General features: G+C 33.6%; 1 protein-coding gene across 3 annotated transcripts in view; it reads right to left on the bottom strand.

Annotated features, from left to right (window-relative positions):
* The window catches only part of LOC148612844 (uncharacterized), a 107,934-nt gene that overhangs the window by 71,864 nt on the left and 15,734 nt on the right, over positions 1 to 20,336 (bottom strand). Inside the window, exons 1-3 of one of the 3 annotated variants that reach the window (XM_088594667.1) lie at positions 11,684 to 12,272; positions 3,495 to 3,568; positions 1,187 to 1,416 (exon numbers count right to left, since the gene is read on the bottom strand). In XM_088594667.1, the coding sequence (XP_088450793.1) occupies positions 1,187 to 1,300 (114 nt within the window). In that variant the 5' untranslated portion in view covers positions 1,301 to 1,416; positions 3,495 to 3,568; positions 11,684 to 12,272. Of the gene's footprint in view, positions 1 to 1,186; positions 1,417 to 2,057; positions 2,186 to 3,494; positions 3,569 to 11,683; positions 12,273 to 20,336 lie in introns of those variants that run through there. The other 2 variants (XM_088594668.1, XM_088594669.1) reach the window with 2 other exon arrangements.

Below are 20,336 nucleotides of genomic sequence, written 5' to 3'. Positions count from 1 at the left end.
TTCTAGTCTTGTACTTTGTATCCTCACAATATTCTTTTTATCACATTTTGCATTCCAAAATTGATTAAAATCTTTCTGAAATATATCATTGCTTGATGTTCACATTCACAAATGATTATGTGAGATTTGAGTCGAAGATGAAAGGAAAGGTGCCATTATGTTAAAAATTTACTTTCATGATTGTATTACATCAGTAAATTAGATTTCATGGACTGTTAACAGCAATTTACATAAGAAACTTCATACAAAATAAGATTAGGAGGAAAATTTACTTCACATGGCTTTTGCCCCTCCACTACACAATATCAAACTTTGATGAAATTATTTATGACATTGAAGATAAATATGCGATAGAACATTTCCTAGTTCCATCACAGATACAGAATTTGATAGCTTTTGCCACATAACATCATTAAAAAAAGCCAAGGTTTTTTTCTACAGACTAGAGAAAATGTTATTTTTCCTCAGATTGAGTGAACACACTAGGTATCCTATCACCATGAACAGGAGCAACAAACAAACATGACCCTATAAAGTCAATTCTAGTCTAGACTCAACACACCAAGGGTATATTAAACACTGAAGACAATTGTTTCCAGATAAACATTATCTTTTGTTTATAGTGCCTTCCCAAACAGCCCTGCATTTATTGTGTCACTCCGGTTCATTGTGTAAGAATATCCAGCAAAGTGAACAAATAATGCAGATTCTGCAAAGTTGACAAGAAATAATTACCTCTAAAATGAAGCAATGGTCCGTCTGATTTCTAATCAGAAATTGATTATCTAACAAACTAATCTTTATTCAGTCATGTGATGATGAAAGTCACATGACAGATCCAACTAATAACAGTATCAAAGAAATGCCATGTTGACAACAATATTGGACCCATGCCCTTCTTATGGAAATTTAAAGCTGACAGCAGTATACTCTGTTCAAGGCATAGTATTAAAAAAATTAAGATGCACTCATTGTCGTGCTAGGTATACCCCCACTCTTATCAGAAGTTGATATCAGAAAGCATACTTTTGCAATATATGCCTAATCTATAAAAAGCCACAAGCCAAATTTGAAATCAATCTGTTCTGATTTCTGTGACAAATTCTACATACCAGTAGTGAAAAATGAATAAGTCCCACAAAACAGAAATTTGATAAGAGTGAACATAATATGATGTTAAACAAACCTTAGCCTGGAAGTGAATCCCATGTTGAAATGCCTCATCATTATGGAGGGGAATCCTTGTGTCATACCCATCTTCTGACACTAAATCATATGGCTTTTTAGACAACATCTTCATTTTATTCAAGTCCCTCCTGTATCTTTTATGGTAAATCTATCTTCTCGCCACTGGTTGCCATCATGCACTTGTCTATGTAATTTGTACATCTTATCAAAAAGTCTTTAAAATATTCCCTGTAAAAAACAGTCTCTGCTTAATACAGTATAGCAGGTTATTTTCATGGGGTGCTAATTTTGGCGTATTTTAGCGGCCTGACTAAAAACACCAAGAAATTTACTTATGGCTTACAAACTTTTTTTTTTTGAATACCTTTCTGCCACAAAATAGGGAAATTTTACACCTGCCATACAGTATTTAGCATTATTAAAAGATAAAAAATATCCCACATTCATAAGCACAAAAAACTGTGTGTGAATGACTGAGAGCCATATCAATGACAAGTGGATGAATCTGACTTTAAGACATGCTTTTAGCTGATGAGTGTGATACAGTGAAGTTGACCTTTGACCTTAAAATAATATCAGGATTCACTTAAAAACCAAATATGGTAAAAACACTAAAAAGAGTGTAAACAAGGATGTTGCAAAACAAAACGTGACCTGTTGACATTGAACTTTGACATGCATAATTGTCCAAACAGACAGATAGACAAAAAGCAGTATACCAGGACCTTATCATCAAAACAGGAGTGTATGAATAAACTGGGCAAATAAAGAATAAATAAAAATGCATGTAAGTCAACTAAACAATATTATAAATGTACTTAATCTTTTACTTTAGGTCAAATTTCTGATAATTTTGATGGAAAACATACCATTATCAATTTTGAAAGTTAAATTTCCACCTTCAAAACATTTATAACACTGCCAAATCAAAGCCTACATTTCAATTTGACTAACTCTTGCCTGCATGGCTCCTTGAACCCCCTGTAGAAGCCCACTAAGAAGTGTCTGCAATAAAATAAAATATAGCTTTTGTCCTTCACCACCAAGATCTGATCACTTATATCAACCCATGATTTACATATATACAATCAATAGCATGTTTCAAATTTATATATAGATAAAAAGCACATGTATCTCATCAGCTCATAATAATTTGGCAAATTATGAAATAAGTGGATGAATGGAATGGGAAATCAAATCTGAGATTAATTTTAAATATAAGATAGAGGCAAACCTATTTCACTGGCAGTTGACCTACATGTATGTATTTACATTTATTACAGAATAATTGAAGAATGGAAGGAATGTTAATTCTTTCATAACTTTGAAGGTGATTAAAAAAAACAAATTTACAGATACAAAAAGCAGCATAATATTACCTCATTTAAAGTATATGTGGAAAGAAGGTTTTTTCCTAAATGTAAGGCCATATCAAGTTAATTTGTAGATTCTCATCTCTGCCTACCCCCACTCAAAAGGGCCCGCCCCAATTTTTTTTACTTTTGATTTTTTTACGGTGGTTCAAATTTCCGGATTTCTTTTATGTCCGTATCCATCATGACTCTACTTATACACAACACTATAGACTTCCAGTCGAAAAACAAGCAACATGGTGTATGTTTACAGAATATCTTGATATTTTTCGGCAGATCTTAGGATAGTTTTTCGTTGTTAGTCGCATTATAAGGGGAATTAAAGAAATAAAACCTTGGTATAGCACAAACATAACCAAAGTACACATTTACAGAAGTTCTTCAACATATTCCTCAGTGAAAATAAGATTTTACAAATCTTGGAAAAATAAAAAATAAAAAATAAAATCCTCCAACCCGCCCCATTTTTTTAGTTGCTGGTGGATGAGAATCTACAAATTAACTTGATGTGGCCTAACAAACAATTTTTTTTTAAATTGGGAAAGAGTTCAGATCAACAGGAAGAAACAATTCACTCAAGTTTCATGAAAATTGGTGGAAACATTTCTGAGTTATTTTGGGAAGTGCGAATGATAGACAGACAGACATACCGGTGAATGTTTAATTATTAATATGTCCTGTATAGAAATATGGATGTGTAAAAATGTCAAGACAAAAAGAAACTTATGGCCAACCTTGAATCTCATAATAATGATAATAACAAAATATCATCCCATCCAGCTTTCCATTCTTTTATAAATATTTTAGAACATGCCAAACCATCAGTTCTGTGACTGTAATAGTAATTTTGACAATTTGTGTACCTGCCAATATTTACAACAATAGTAACACTCCAGAACACACAAAATTACACCATTAAAAAGTGGTTTTTACCTGGTAAACATCTGTTGCTATGGAACCAAGCCAAGTCACAAATCTTCAGTCTGTCATTGATGATATATCAGTTTCTGTAAGAACAATAATATTAAGATCAGTACTTCCCTGAAAATACATGAATGCTTGGTGCTTCATAATTTTCTGGAAACTGACTTTAAAACTTTGAAGACTCTAAGGAACTTTAAATCCTAAGTTTGTCGAAGATATTTCATTAACCTTTAGATAAGTTCATTTGGGAGATTCTCCCCACTGTCCCATGTTGGAGATTTTTAAGCCAAAACAAACTTTTGATGTAAAAATTCAACTATTTAGTATTTTAACAGAAAATATAGTACAACAGTTGTTAAATCCGGAGATACAAGTCCCATATCAGCTGTAAGATTTGGAGATATGGCATCACTAAGTACAATAAATATGTTTAAAAAATTGATAGCCAATCTCAGTGGAAGTGATTCAGCACAATGCACCCTGAATATATATTGGCAAGAATTATTGAACCATCAATAAGAGGACAATTCAGAGACTTCAAAATCCAGGCACATGACTATAACATACAGGAAACAGAGATGATCTACATACACAATAAAGCCAACATAACAAAATACAAATACTGAACAAGGAAATGAGACACAACACATAAATTTAAGCAATAGCAATATTAACTTTCACAAATTAAAAAAAAAGAAATCAAGTGCTCTGGAAGGGTAAGCATGTTCTGCTACGGCAGCAGCAATAAATGAATGAACCAATTAAAGATGGATACATCTCAATACTATGGCTTTCTGTTGTACTGCCAGAGATGGATCCAGTATTTAAAGTTTAAGGAAGCATAAGATTTTCTTGCTTCACTATACTTAGGTTTTTATTCTATTTATGCCATAAAATTAAGGACAGCATTGGTAAACAATTAAGATTTCATGCAAAAAAACTAAAGATTTCTCAATTTTAGGGGTATACACCAAGCACACCTTTCAATACTGCAACAAAGGATTGCAACTAACTGTCATAGCACCAATAACTGACACCTACGGGTCTGTTAGAGTACATGCATGTAGTTATATAACCCACAACTGACACCTATGGGTCTGTTAGAGTATATACATGTAGTTATATTACCCATAACTGACACCTATGGGTCTGTAAGAGTACATGCATGTAGTTATATTACCCATAACTGACACCTATGGGTTGTTAGAGTACATGCATGTAGTTATATCACCCATAACTGACACCTATGGGTTGTTAGAGTACATACATGTAGTTATATTACCCATAACTGACACCTATGGGTTGTTAGAGTACATGCATGTAGTTATATCACCCATAACTGACACCTATTGGTCTGTAAGAGTACATGCATGTAGTTATATTACCCATAACTGACACCTATGGGTTGTTAGAGTACATGCATGTAGTTATATCACCCATAACTGACACCTATGGGTTGTTAGAGTACATACATGAAGTTATATTACCTGTCTGATGATTATACTGAAGCTAAGTATTTTCGCAGTAAGATTTAAGAATACACATCTTTTTATCTTTCTTATTGACATTTTTTAAATCTGGGAGGTCAGCTTCTCTTCAGGTCAGATTTTATATAAGGTTGAAGTATGATTCTGCCACATTGTAAAGTGTTAAAAATAACATTATAATTTTCTTAACATTTCATGCTAAATTTGCTTTTTATGGGGAGGGGGCATAAAATTTTATCTTAGCACCAACCCCCCCCCCTTTTCCCCAGTAGAAGTCAAATAGTTGCTCCCTTATTAAAAAGGGTCATCATCTTCTAAAAAACACTATTGACCTAACTGTAGACAACTTTAATATGAGTGATACTTCAATGCCAAACATTATGATAACAGATCAGTGTCCAAATATCTGATGTAATCATTAAAACAAAATTTTCAGATTAAACTATTCTTCCTCCTTCTAAGGAGATTTTATCTTCTGTAGGAGGACCAGTCATAAATCCTTAGACATTGGTAAGTAAATACAAATATAAATATTGGATCAGTTTATGTTAATGGCAACATATGGAAGTTAATAATTACTTATATGATTTTTTCCTTTAAGTACACTCTCCTCTTAAAGCAGATCAGGTGTGTGTCATGATTTTAGGTTGTTTTTGAGGAGACGGGTAATTAAATAACAAGTTTAACAGAAATCTGCTGGTGGGTATAGAGATTTAATGTAAAATCAAATACTCACAGACTGTACCAATAAAAACAGCGAAGTTCATTAGAACATTTCAATAACAAAAAAATGCAAAATATGTTAAGGAGCCAGTAAGAAATGAAACAACCAGAAAAAGAGGAGTGTTGTTTAATGTTCCAGTCATTAAGTCAACATCAGAGGAATACTGTCCTTTTATGGGAATCACCACTGCAGTTAATGAATGTACTCAGTTTACATATTTAGATTTACAATACAAATAAAGAACACAAAGACTCTTTGAAAAAACTAATTAATCCATACAAAGACAATGTATAATGCAGTAAGTCTCGAAACACAGTATAAATTTCTTATTTGAAATGACAAATGATGAAGATAGATATAAATTATGTCCATCTTACTAAGGCAAACTTGCAAATGTTGGAAGAAATTTTCTGTCTCAGACTCCATTAATCTCTCTGTTTGGGTGACTGTCATGTCACCCACTGATCTCTATGCCTGGCTGACTGCTATGTCACCCACTAATCTCCATGCTTGGCTGACAGCTATGTCACCCACTGATCTCTATGCTTGGGTGACTGCTATGTCCCCCACTGATCTCTCTGCTTGGGTGACCGCTATGTCCCTCACTGATCTCTATGCTTGGCTGACTACTATGTCCCCCACTGAACTCTCTGCTTGGGTGACCGCTATGTCACCCACTGATCTCTATGTTTGGGTGACTGCTATGTCACCCACTGATCTCTCTGCTTGGGTGACCGCTATGTCCCTCACTGATCTCTATGCTTGGCTGACTACTATGTCCCCCACTGAACTCTCTGCTTGGGTGACCGCTATGTCACCCACTGATCTCTATGTTTGGGTGACTGCTATGTCACCCACTGATCTCTCTGCTTGGGTGACCGCTATGTCCCTCACTGATCTCTATGCTTGGCTGACTACTATGTCCCCCACTGAACTCTCTGCTTGGGTGACCGCTATGTCACCCACTGATCTCTATGCTTGGGTGACTGCTATGTCCCCCACTGATCTCTCTGCTTGGGTGACCGCTATGTCCCTCACTGATCTCTATGCTTGGCTGACTACTATGTCCCCCACTGAACTCTCTGCTTGGGTGACCGCTATGTCACCCACTGATCTCTATGTTTGGGTGACTGCTATGTCACCCACTGATCTCTCTGCTTGGGTGACCGCTATGTCCCTCACTGATCTCTATGCTTGGCTGACTACTATGTCCCCCACTGAACTCTCTGCTTGGGTGACCGCTATGTCACCCACTGATCTCTATGTTTGGGTGACTGCTATGTCACCCACTGATCTCTCTGCTTGGGTGACCGCTATGTCCCTCACTGATCTCTATGCTTGGCTGACTACTATGTCCCCCACTGAACTCTCTGCTTGGGTGACCGCTATGTCACCCACTGATCTCTATGTTTGGGTGACCGCTATGTCACCCACTGATCTCTCTGCTTGGCTGACTGCTATGTCACCCACTGATCTCTATGCTTGTGTGACAGCTATATCCCCCACTGATCTCTCTGTCTGGGTGACCGCTATGTCCCCCACTGATCTGTCTGGGTGACCGCTATGTCCCCCCACTGATCTCTCTGTCTGGGTGACCGCTATGTCACCCACTGATCTCTATGTTTGGGTGACTGCTATGTCACCCACTGATTTCTCTGCTTGGCTGACTGCTATGTCACCCACTAATCTCTATGCTTGGGTGACCGCTATGTCCCCCACTGATCTTCTGTCTGGGTGACCGCTATGTCCCCCACTGATCTGTCTGAGTGACCGCTATGTCCCCCTACTGATCTCTCTGTCTGGGTGACGGCTATGTCATCCACTGATCTCTCTGTCTGGGTGACCGCTATGTCCCCCTCTGATCTCTGTCTGGGTGACCGCTATGTCCACACTAATCTCTCTGTTTGGGTGACTGCTATGTCCACACTAATCTCTCTGTTTGGGTGACTGTTATGTCCACACTAATCTCTCTGTTTGGGTGACTGCTATGTCCACACTAATCTCTCTGTTTGGGTGACTGCTATGTCCACACTAATCTCTCTGTTTGGGTGACTGTTATGTCCACACTAATCTCTCCGTTTTGGTGACTGTTATGTCCACATTAATCTCTCTGTTTGGGTGACTGCTATGTCCACACTAATCTCTCTGTTTGGGTGACTTATGTCCACACTAATCTGTTTGGGTGACTGCTATGTCCCCCACTGATCTCTCTGTTTGGGTGACTTATGTCCAAACTAATCTCTCTGTTTGGGTGACTGCTATGTCCACACTAATCTCTCTGTTTGGGTGACTGTTATGTCCACACTAATCTCTCTGTTTGGGTGACTGTTATGTCCACACTAATCTCTCTGTTTGGGTGACTGCTATGTCCCCCACTGATCTCTCTGTTTGGGTGACTGCTATGTCCCCCACTGATCTCACTGTTTGGGTGACTGCTATGTCCACATTAATCTCTCTGTTTGGGTGATTGTTATGTTCACACTAATCTCTCTGTCTGGGTGACTGTTATGCCCACACTAATCTCTCTGTTTGGGTGACTGTTATGTCCACACTAATCTCTCTGTTTGGGTGACTGCTATGTCCACACTAATCTCTCTGTTTGGGTGACTGCTATGTCCACACTAATTTCTCTGTCTGGGTGACTGCTATGGGTCAAAATGTCATATAGCAATGGTCTTCGTTCTTTTAACATTTTTTTTCCCTATTTTATGGAGACATATAATGGTTTCATCCCCTATGAAGTCATGCTTGCAGTTTATATCCAAGACCAACCCTGGGGTGTTTCTAAAAGACATAGGTCCACAGTTTTTGGAGGAACATGGATTATTTACTTAATTTCAATTTTCACTGAATTTTACTTGAATTCTTCTACATTTTGTCTCTGTTTTACCCCCTCCCCCCACATATTTCAATGAATATAATTATCCTTGTGTGTATCTGAGTGTATCCTATTGCTCAACAACTTATAATTTTAAGATAATGATGAACTGAGCTTTATCTTAATATTTCCAAACTTTAGGCCAGAATACACAGTTTGAGTTTTATAATGGCATAGAATGCACTTAGCGTTCAGAAGTTATGGTAATTTTTCAATGAAAAAAATTGAATGGAGGTAAGTGGGATCATCAGATAAACCTTTTTTCTAATTTTGTTCATGATATATTTGAGTACTTTAGTTTTAACAAAGACTCAATGCAACAATGCAGCTATCACACTGATTATTCACAAATTGATACATCAGTACCTTACTCTCTTTCATTTCTATGCACTTTGTTTTTTTTTCCGTCTAAAGGGACATTCATTGAATAGTTTTAAAAAATAATTCCATTCTAGGAATCTGTGCATTCAAAATAATTTGCACTCAAAAGTCAATGAAAAACAATAATACAGGGTTGAAAGTGTTCTTTGGCCTTGACTTCAAATTCAGCCATGGTTTTCCATAAATCTCACATTTGAAAGCTAATTTTCTCACATTTACACCCTAGAAGTTCCAAATAAAATAGGTATGTATACTGTAAACATATCAATTTCCACAGATTCTATCATATTTGCCTGTATCAATTTTTGCAGTTTCAAAAAATGATTAGCCTTATAAACTGTTTTAAAATCAATTTCACGGGTGCTTTTTTTTTCGTGCTTTTCTGTCCATCATGAAAAAATACGAAAATTAATACTTTCACAGTACATTTACAAGTTCTAGATAAATGTTTGACCTAGTGAAGTATTTAAGGAATTTAGATCACAAAAAAAATACCAAGTGGAAATATGTATTATTTGTTGGCATGAATTTCAATTTTATCTTATGTTGGCAAATTTTCATGATATCACATAGCTCATAAAATTAGATTTATATGAAAAAATGCTCTGCTGAACATGCAGTTATGAATGTAATTTAGTGATGATAATCTCAGTATCAATGTACTCCACTTGAAGAACTAGGTACATCACTCTGGAAAATTAGCCCTGCATTTAAGCTCAGTTTAAAATTCAAAAGTTAAGGTACCGGTATATTTTTTTTATTGAATTCAGCCCTTCAAGTAGGAAGATGTATGGAAATACAATATATACCATGCAGTCATTTTTCTTATAAAAAAAACTGTCTGAATGAAATAAATTTTAAATCAAACATACTTCTATTATTATAAAGCCATAAAATAAAGTACAGCTACACAAATTTAATTTTATACAATAAAAACCAGGGAGCCTGAAATAAACCTTCATGTACTCCATTCTTAAAGAAATTCACTTCTTTCAAATAAAAACTCAAATCATTATGAAGCAAAGTAAAAAAAATGAACAGTTTGATAAAACCAATTAATGAACATATGAGGTGTTTCAGAGCTTACCAATATGTAAACTTGTTGAAGACCTTTGGGAGATCCCTGAAAGTATTTACTATTTTGTAATTAGGTTATACACTGTTCCATCATATCCCTTCTTTTTTCTATCACCAGTAAATGTTTCAAAGATTCCAGATTTTGACACAACTTTTTTATTGCATGTTTTAATAACACTTCATATATATATATATATAACTAGAAGGTTTGCATTCCTCTGTGTTTCTCTTACAGTTTGATTCCTTTGTTTCAAAATAAACTTACTACAAAAATATTGTTGGCTAACTGATCTCCTCCTTATAAACACAGTACCAATTAAAAGGTTAAATTGTTTAAATACCCATCTCAATTAATTTTCCTGTTACCATGATTACATTTTTTGTTTCTAGAAATAATTTAATTTCAGAATTAACATGCTATCTGATTGGATATGAAAAAAAATGCCCATCATCTCATAGACCAAATTTTGTAATGTGACTGTGACATCATCAGCATTTTTTAATGATTCACTTGTTCAATTTTGATATTAAAATTAAATTATAAGGAACAACTGTTATATTTTTTGGTCTATTTGAAATAACGTTGATGCCTGTGATGCAGACTTAAAAATAACCCGTTATGCAGGTTATTTAGTGTGCACCGCCTGTTTGGGGTTATTTCTTCATAGACCGAAAAATATATAACAGTCATTGATTAAATGATAGATACCGACATTTTAGAAACAACCATTTAGACCATAAAACAAATGAAGTTTGGTTACAGTACATGTTACATTAATTATTTAGGAGTTATTGCCCTTTGTTGTTTTTGCTGGGGTGAATTCTGCCATCACCATATCACCTTCCTCTAGTTAAACTTGTATTTTAAACTGTATTGTTTTTGTAGTATTACTTGTGGTATGGAACTCATTAAATTTGATTTTGTCAAAAGCAGGAATAATAACAGCCAAAATTAGAAGTAGCATAGGAAATTAACAGAACTAAACAGAAACAACCAAACAAACAAAACAAAACAAAATATTCTTCTAATATTCTTTCTATATATTTACTTTCATGAAGAGCCAACATTCTGTAAACATTTTTTTTTATATATATACTTTTTGCTATTTCTTCAAATAGAGACATGTTTTATAAATGCACATAAAATTATATATCATTTAAATAAAGATAATGTGAAGATTTGATCGATTTCACACAAAGATATTAAATGCAAGAGGACACCAAAAATCTACTCATTCCCAATAACGTTAACTCTGAAATTTCAAACATTTCAGTGATATTGTCATTTAAAACCGAAAAAAAATGAATTTAATGTCTGTATTACATGTTCTAAGAAATTTCCCCATATACTGTGAAAGTATTATTGTTTGTGGGGTACCAATTTTCATGGTTTTCATGGGTTTGGTAAAACCACGACATTTGGTTCCAAACGAAAAGGAAATTTCCCATTAGTTTGTATGATATAGTTCTCAAATCCAGGAAATCAAGAATTTACAAACTGGTCATTTTCTCCTAAATCATGAAAATTGGTACCCATGGATAAAGGTACTTCCACAGTATACTAAAATTTTCCAAATTTTAATTCTGTTCATACTTTTTTGCATAAAACGCAATAATAAAACACTGTGAACAAGTCCTAGTTTACACTTACCATACACTGAACAGTAATCCAAAATTCATCTCACACATTCAATTATATCTACACCTATTCCCAGCTGTTGTTAACTTGTAATCTGCCAAAACTTGATAAAAACATATGATTTCCTGGGTAAGAATTACTGGTAGCTATTCAATCTTAAATCCAAAATACCTCACTATCTTCATATTTGAGCCATTTAATTTTCAAATTAATTCAAGTATGGCGGTTTTCAAAAACACAGTTATGAATGTTAGTTTCCACAGGGAGCACATAAATATGAACTACATCACTCTCCAAATGTTAGAGAAACATGCTATGAAATAAAAACCAGGCAGTCGTGAAAAAAAAAGACAACACACTCCGATCTATAACCTCACTACAGAGTCACAAACCTCCAGTCAATTTGACAAAAACAAGAAATGGAATTAGGAAAAACTGTAAAAATGCCAATACAAATTTCCACAAGTGCAATCAGGCATAATATGAAAAGCAGAGTTCCAGCAACAGCACTGGCCCATGTGTTCAATTATTGACTTTGGTTAACAAGATTTCCATATCATAATCAACTCTGGTGTACACCAGAGAATGAACCCACTCAACTAATATTCCATCCTTTTGTTTAGAGGAGTAATTAAAGGTAATAGGAGATAATTAGTTAACGATGCTACATTTTCATCCAAGTTACATGTTGGAAAATAGCATAGTTTTTCTTATCCTTGATATTAAAATCTTCTGTAGTGGAGAGGAATAACACTTAATTTTGTTTGTATTTTAGAGATTAAAGTGCTCTGACATTCATAGATAAGAGAAATAAATAACAATTTGTTCTCCTTCATTAGTAATTTTCTCTAAGTATGAATGGTTTTTGGTATTACAATGCTGGAAAAAAAATTCTATGGCATAACTTAGCGGATGACCATTTCATTCTGAGGTGACCTTGAAAGAATTTAAAAATGACAAATGTTGACTCAGATCTATTTAAAAATGCATAGTGATCTTAAGGATGGGAGAGAAAAAAATAATTTCATTTTCAAATCGCTCTGATACAAATATTACACATTCACATAAATGAAAATGTATACGAAAAATAAATATTTTAACTGTTTACATTGTGAAAATAAATAATTTGATCTGAAAATATCTTCCAAGCTTTGTCAATAAGAAATTATTGTCCCTTTCGCCTCCAGTGAAATGTTGAAGAATAACTTACTTACTGTATCATACCAGTGATAGAAATGTTTTTCCCAATAGCTAATTCAAGGTTTCTAGTAAAAAAAATATATCTAATAAAACCCCTAGCTAATGGAAAGATATTTGCAAGACTTCATTTTCTCACTTAAGAAACAAGAAAATTCCTATTTCTTGCCATGTGAGATTTCCTTATCTCACCCATGGGCTAGATAAAACTTGAGATGTCTGTGGCACCGTGTAAATACAATGAAATTGTGGCAAGCAGATAATTCTGAATTTTTTCAGTATTCTAGAATATTGCATGTTATACATAACGTTTCCCCATTTCGTTCTACAATGTACAAGGTGTTTCTAGTAAAGGCTTATCTTTACAGTGTACTAAGTCCTTACACCCAGTTCTAGTAGAGTTCCTGTTGCCAATTTATTCTTTAGTTTTTGTGTGTATATTTTAGTTACATGTATTTTTTGTGTTTAATATGTTTTCTTGGTATAGTCTTTATCCCCAATACATGAATTTCCTGTTCTGCTTCTTACTTGTGGCTTCCTTATTTTTTCCTTTAAATCCCCAAATCCTATTAAAATTTTGAATCTAAAATTCAAGATGAGTGTATGATCAAGTATCATCCAACAAGATTTATGCAGAACTAGTTACATTGCCATGGAAACCACCTGTAAGGACTCCTCCATAGCCTAAATAAAAAGAATTATAAACAATTTGGAGGATCAAAATTAAACAGAAGATATAAGCTGATCTACCCTCATGCCAAATACCAAATGCTAACACCAAAAGACAACAGTTACAGCCTGGACATGAATCTGTATTTCAAAGTCAATAATTTTACCTTGAGGTCAAAGTTCAAAAACCATGGTATGCAACACATTGTCTTGAGCTGATCAATCCCCCATTTCAAATATCAAAAGCCCTTACCATAAGACAACAGTTATAGCCCAAACACAATTTGTTACAGAGGGACAGATGAACAGACTGATTACACGTAGAGGCAGGCCCTTATTAAGATAAATGGATGAAGACCCAGACCATTACTAAATGTCCAGTAATACTGAAAAACCACTATTGCCGTTTCGACTGGAAACAAAAATTACAAAGTTATCACATTTATAAACAGTCAATGCTAACCTCTAGAATCATACATCGACATGCATTTTATCAGAAGAAAACCAACAAACCACAAGAAAAATTAACGTAAATATAATGCTGGAGCCATAACTTTTTGTACCAGTGATAAAACATGGATTGCACTCTGATGGTACGAGGACACAATTAATTTCGTAGTGCATTTCAACAGACCCATCTTGACATATAAAAAAAATTCCACCGCTTCAAACTTATTCAAACTTCACCAATTTGGAAACATGTGTAAAAGCAGATTTCTATAAGAGTGCCAGAAAAATTCACCATCATTTTTTATTTTTAGCAACTTTGCTTCAGAGACCCTGTAGACATGAAAAGTGACCACTGCCAAATGTCCTAAATTTTGACCTTCTTTCATTGGACCAAATCACAACTTCCACATAAAATAACAGAATGAAAAAAAATACTATATTCGTATACAATGAAAAGTCAAGGGGAATTAATTGTGATCTTGTACCTGAACTTAGATGCATTGGTGAACTACATGACAAAAAGCAGCAAAAATGTTTCAATAAAAGCCATTTTTCATTCTCATGTTTTTCGAAATGTATTGTTGCACCAGTATTACGATCGTCATGCAACAGTCATTTGTTGGAATTAATTTCCAAAGAGACATTTCTCATTAGTTTTTCCACTTGTTTTCTCTAGTGACTCAGCGATATCAGAATCACGGTCAAAACAGCATTAGACAATGGTCAAAATGCAGATTAAATATGGTAATGTAGCAAGATTTTGATTAGATTTGGCGTGAATTCACGATCATTTGATGAAATAAATGAGAAGATTTAAGAAATTGGTGATTTTGCTTTCATGGTCTTTTCGGTCTTAAATCTCAACGGAAAATTAATGACTTTAATTCTCTATAGAGAGGACTATGATAGGATCTAAACAATGGAGATTTTCTTGGATTACAATAAAAGGAGAGGAATTGAAGACAAGAGAAATTCCAATAGTCGATTTGTAATTGCCTATAGTTTAATTCACATTAAGTATCATTCATAGAATTTCTTTGCCATTTTTGGAAGCCTACAGACACTGATTATCAAATGATAGAATGAAAAAAGAACAGGCCTGGGTTTCAGAAAAAAGTTGAGAATTTCCTTAAGTCCTGTGTTTTTCTTCAAAATTTCTGATTGATTGAAATTTGATGTTGAGAAACAATTTGAGGAAAATCTCAATTTAAGATATTTTATGAAACTGTACCCAGAGGAGTTTTCAAGGTCATATCTAATGTTGAACTAAACTTGTAGAATGTAAATATTCCTTTGTTCCTCTAGCCTGGAAAAGTTTAGTTGTACATTTAGAGAGCAACCAATACAACTTATAGGGGGAATAAAATATTCACTACAGCTGTTAATTGTATTGGATAACTTAATAAATTTCATAGTATCAATTCCAGGATTTACGCCATCAAATTTTGCCATCAAAAAACGTAATGTTCTTTTTACACCTGCTTAAATAGAGTTCAGAGAATATTGATCCCGAGGTCTATCTGCTTACCATGTTTTCACTCTTTTATTGACTAGATCTATATATATAAATTTAATCTCCAGAGATAGCAAAACCTTTTCAGGAATTTTTTATTAGGGTTTTTTTTTTTACAAAACTTGGAAATAGCTGCATTCCTCCCACGCAAGAAATTTCAGTATAAATTACATATAGTACTAGGATATATTTGTGAACTAAAATGACTTTCACATATTAAAAACTACTTACTGTGAAAATATTATTGTTTGTAGGGATACCAATTTTCATGGTTTTCATGGGTTGGTCAAACCACGAAATTTGGTTCCTGTCAAAAAGGAGAATCACATTTATGTGTATACTGAAAACTTCAAAACCACAAATTCAAAAATCTATAAACTTGTATTTTTTCCCTAATCCATGAAAATTGGTATCCATGAATTAAAGTATATACAATAAAGCACACTTAATCATACACCAAAAAAATTTGAACACTTAATTCCTTTGCAGTTGAAAAAGTTTAAAATAAGGAGTTAGTAGGAGTTTCTCTAGAAAGTCAAGAAAAAAATTAAGAAATGCCAAAAATATTGGAAAAAGTCAGGAATCTCTTGAAAGACTGCATTTGCCTTTTAAGAACAATTTTGAGCTGCAATTATTACCATGAGCTTCCATTAAATTTACCTGTAACAATAGGTAAGTATTCTACCTTAACATTTTAGTAATACTACCAATAATACAATGTTCCATACCACCAGATAAATCTTTGACAAAAATATTCATACATGTAAATTCAATTATATTAATAGTTCCTACAACTGTTCTTAAGCAAGAGCAGTTTTCTTTGCCAATAAATAGTTTATATATTCAATACACTTGGTTTGTCATGTCAGTCTCCCTTGGCAAAAAGATGTTTTCTTCGGCCAATGAATAGATCTTGTAATTGAACTTGGCACCTTTCAAACAAAATGATAGAGTTGTAGAAACATCAATTCTCTAGAAATGTAGACAAGCCAGTGAACTTGTGTCTTGATGTCAATCAATCCCATAATTCAATTCTCCAGAAGCACCATGGGAATTCCCAGAATGCATTAGATTAAAAACCTGTTACTCATTGAAGAAAATGGATTGGAAGCTTGAGTACCTCAGGTTTATGTTGCAATTAATACATTTAAGCCAAAAAAAATACTGTCTATAATTCTCTTAACCAGCAATAAGAACTTAGTGTTCTTTTAAATGCAGTCTACACATTACATCATGTACTTTTCACAGTAAACAGGGATAAGACTCAAAGTTTTGCTGTTCAATATATACATCAGAAAAGGAGGGGAACCCCTTAGAGGCAATGCTTGTACAACAGTTTTTATGACTTACTGTAGGCTTTTCATTTTCAACTGAATTCAGACCAACACATTTGTTGTGTACTTAATTTTTGTGCCTTCCCTAAGCACTTTCTAGCCATTTTGGCTCAAGCATTGTAAAAGTCTAGATTGTTTCACCATTAATTCAAAAATAAGTCAATAAGATGTGGATGCCCCATCATCCCTAAGAATCAAACGATCATTTAACATGAAGTGGATGTGGCACTTAACTACAGTTAAGCTAATAAAACGCTCTGCAGCTGCAGCATGATGCAACTTCACCAAGTTGGACTCAATATTTATTATCAAAAATCATATAATATCAAAATTGGTTTATGACGGAGTAAATTTGTTAGCATACTTCTAAAATCCCTTGTAAAGAGAAACATTTACAAAGAAATATTTTAAATTAAGAATACAGTCTGAAAATATATATATATTTGGTCCCTTTAACCCCTTTTTACTCAAAAACAGTGAGAAAGATTCTAGTACTGGTAGGGACTTCCACAAGTTTGCAAATGAAAAAAACAATTTAAACAAGTTGACTTTTAGAGTGTGGCCCACTTTAGCCCCTTTAGAAAATGCTATATGCTTTTCCAAATCTGTTAAATATTCTTAAAACATAATTTTATATATAATTTTTTTTTTCAAATTGAATGAGAAGCTAAACTCCTACATCAATTTTAAATTTAGATAGCGGCCAGTTCTCTACAACTGAAGCTATTACATGGAAAAGGAAAAATGCTATTGACAACAACACCATAACAAAATATAACCATAATTTTTTTAAGTCATAGAAAAACTACTACTGGGAATTAGTGCAGAGTATTATACAATGTACCTCAGCTAAAAGCTGTCAAAAACATTAAATATATTACCTCTTTCAAAGCATCCAGCAATAAATATGTGGCTTAATTCACATTTCATATGATGCATAGCAGTCATACAAAGTTTTATCAAATCCAATGAACAATTTAAGAAAGGTTGCATTATCAAAAAACATTAACACATAAAAAACACTTAAAACCCTTAGGTGGATTATCAACCTTTCAAAGGACCCATCAATAAAACAACACAACACTTAAAAACCTTAAGCAGATTATCAACCTTCCAAAAAATCCATCAATAATTTTCTTGTTTCATGCACATCTTCGTATGATGCCAACTTTTGTATAAAGCTTATTCAAATTTAACAAAAGAGATTTGGATGTGTTGCACTCACAAGGTACATGGACAGACAGATCATTGGAATCCTACAAACAGCCCATACACCATTTACAGTGGTATAAATCATCATGGGAAAGTGTATAAGCTACTATCTTACATTTATGAGAAAAATCAATGTAAACCTAACACTAAGTTCTGCTGGTCCCTAGTACCTGTACCTACATGTACCAGCACATGTACAATGCCCCTATAAACATGGTTGGCTGATACAAGGGCAAAAACTGAAAAACACAGCAAGAAAAAAACTACAAAAAGCTACTGTTCCAGTTCAAAGTTAAGCACAGCAAGCCATTGCTGTTATCAGTAGCAATATCAGCATTCAACCCAAAATTTTATCTAAGAACTGTTTCTTTAACCTAGAGCTTCAACTCTCAAGGGAAGAAATTTTACTGTAACTAGCATCAAAATTAAATCCTATTTATCAGTTTCAGGAACATTTCTGAGTCATTTATTGAATTAATGTGGTCTCTTAGTGATCTATGCATTTGGAGATCCAATTTTTTCGACTTGGTAATTGACATGAGTTATTGGTTGATTTCAATCACAGATATCTGAATGATTGACAAGTAGAGAATATATAAGTGTTGATTTCACACTTTATCAACTGCATCATGCAATAAGGGGATATTTCTAAGACTGTGAGCATTTAATCATAAAATGAGCACTTTTCCAGACTTTACTTTGGTTATATTAAAAACATTAAACTTAAGGAGGCAGACCTAGGGTAGACCTAATCAAAGTACTGAAGTACTGACTCAATGAAGCATTTCTTATTGCACAATCACATTTCTAATCATAAAAAAGGATTGTAATATTTTAAACTAAGGAAAGTAATATTTTTACTATTCTTTTTTTTTAAAAGAAAATTTTTTTTCAAAGACTGTTTATTAGCTGAGCAGCCATGGCTTCTTGAATTAACAAGACAAATTGGGGAAAATGACTTACAACCTTTTCTTACTTTGACGATACACATTTAAAAATATACATGTTAATTCACTCTTCCATTTTTTTTTGCTTTTTTTATATCACTTCACTACATAGCTTTTGCTTTTACATATCATGGAACTGAAGCAAATATTTATACAGCTCCAAGTTAGTCATACATGGATAAAGACTCTTTAGTTAAACCACTTTGAATCCTGTGTTCCTGTGTCAAAGCATGTAAATTTGCCATTTTCGCTGTCTAATTACTTTCAAAATGAATTATAACCGTACAATCAGACCAAAGCATCAACATAGTAGTTCATCCAAAACCAAGGTTCTTTCACCTCTACTAAAGAGAGTTACTAACAGAGCCTTAAAATGGAGCAGTCCTGAGAGACACAAAAAGAGTATTCAAGTATTCAAGACTGTGATAGAAACAATCTGTACTTTCGCGTCATTCAAATAACTTGTATCTTTAAGTGCTAATGGACCCATATATTTGTTTAATGGCTAAATCAGATAACTAGCAAGTCCCATCCCTATTCAATGCAATGCTATCAAAATATTCTAAATAACAGAAACTGAAAACTTTTGGTAAATAACATTTATACTATGTATTCTGAACTTAGACAAAAACAAGTATGTTACACAGTTTTCAACATGTGTTGTTAATTGTAAATATGTGTATATGTATTAAGATGACAAACAATGATATGAATACATCAAATGAAACTAGGTTTTTGTACTGTTTGCAAGTAACACATTGTAAACAAGTCTTATCTTTCAAAAAAAGATAGCAAACGCAGTAAAATTTGTTCTTTTTACTTATAATTTTCTACATTTCATTCTGGAAATAACTGCGTCGGAAAAAGAATACATAGATTCATACCTATTTATCACAAACTTAACAGAATACAAAGAACATTTTACAAATATTGTACATCAATGATATAAAAAAAATTAAACAGGATTAATACAGAAGATTTGACATGATTCTCGTCTGTTGAGATGCATGCGGGGTGACACGAAAGTACTTAACTAATGGGTTGACTGGCAGAAAAAAAGGATTCATTTTCCCTTCAATATTAAATATATAAAACTTTGTCTCTCAAATACTATTTTCAGCTATTTTAAGTCTACATCTAAAAATTGTCAGGCAAATTAAAGAATATATTTAGATGACTGTGTCATGATGCTCAACTGGAGAAATCCAAGATGGGTATTAGCGGGGCTACAGATACAGAAAAAATATCCATTCTTTCCCTCAAGATAATCCAAACTTGTTCGCAAATAATATCTGTAATGAAAGAATTGTGTCTAAATTAGGGAGTGCTTTCGTGGTGTAACC

The sequence above is a fragment of the Perna viridis genome, chromosome 7, assembly GCF_037379345.1.
Source record: "Perna viridis isolate PV_CMFRI_1.1 ecotype Kerala chromosome 7, ASM3737934v1, whole genome shotgun sequence".
Classification (NCBI taxonomy): Eukaryota; Metazoa; Mollusca; class Bivalvia; order Mytilida; family Mytilidae; genus Perna; species Perna viridis.
This window is presented reverse-complemented; position numbering and strand designations above follow the sequence as displayed.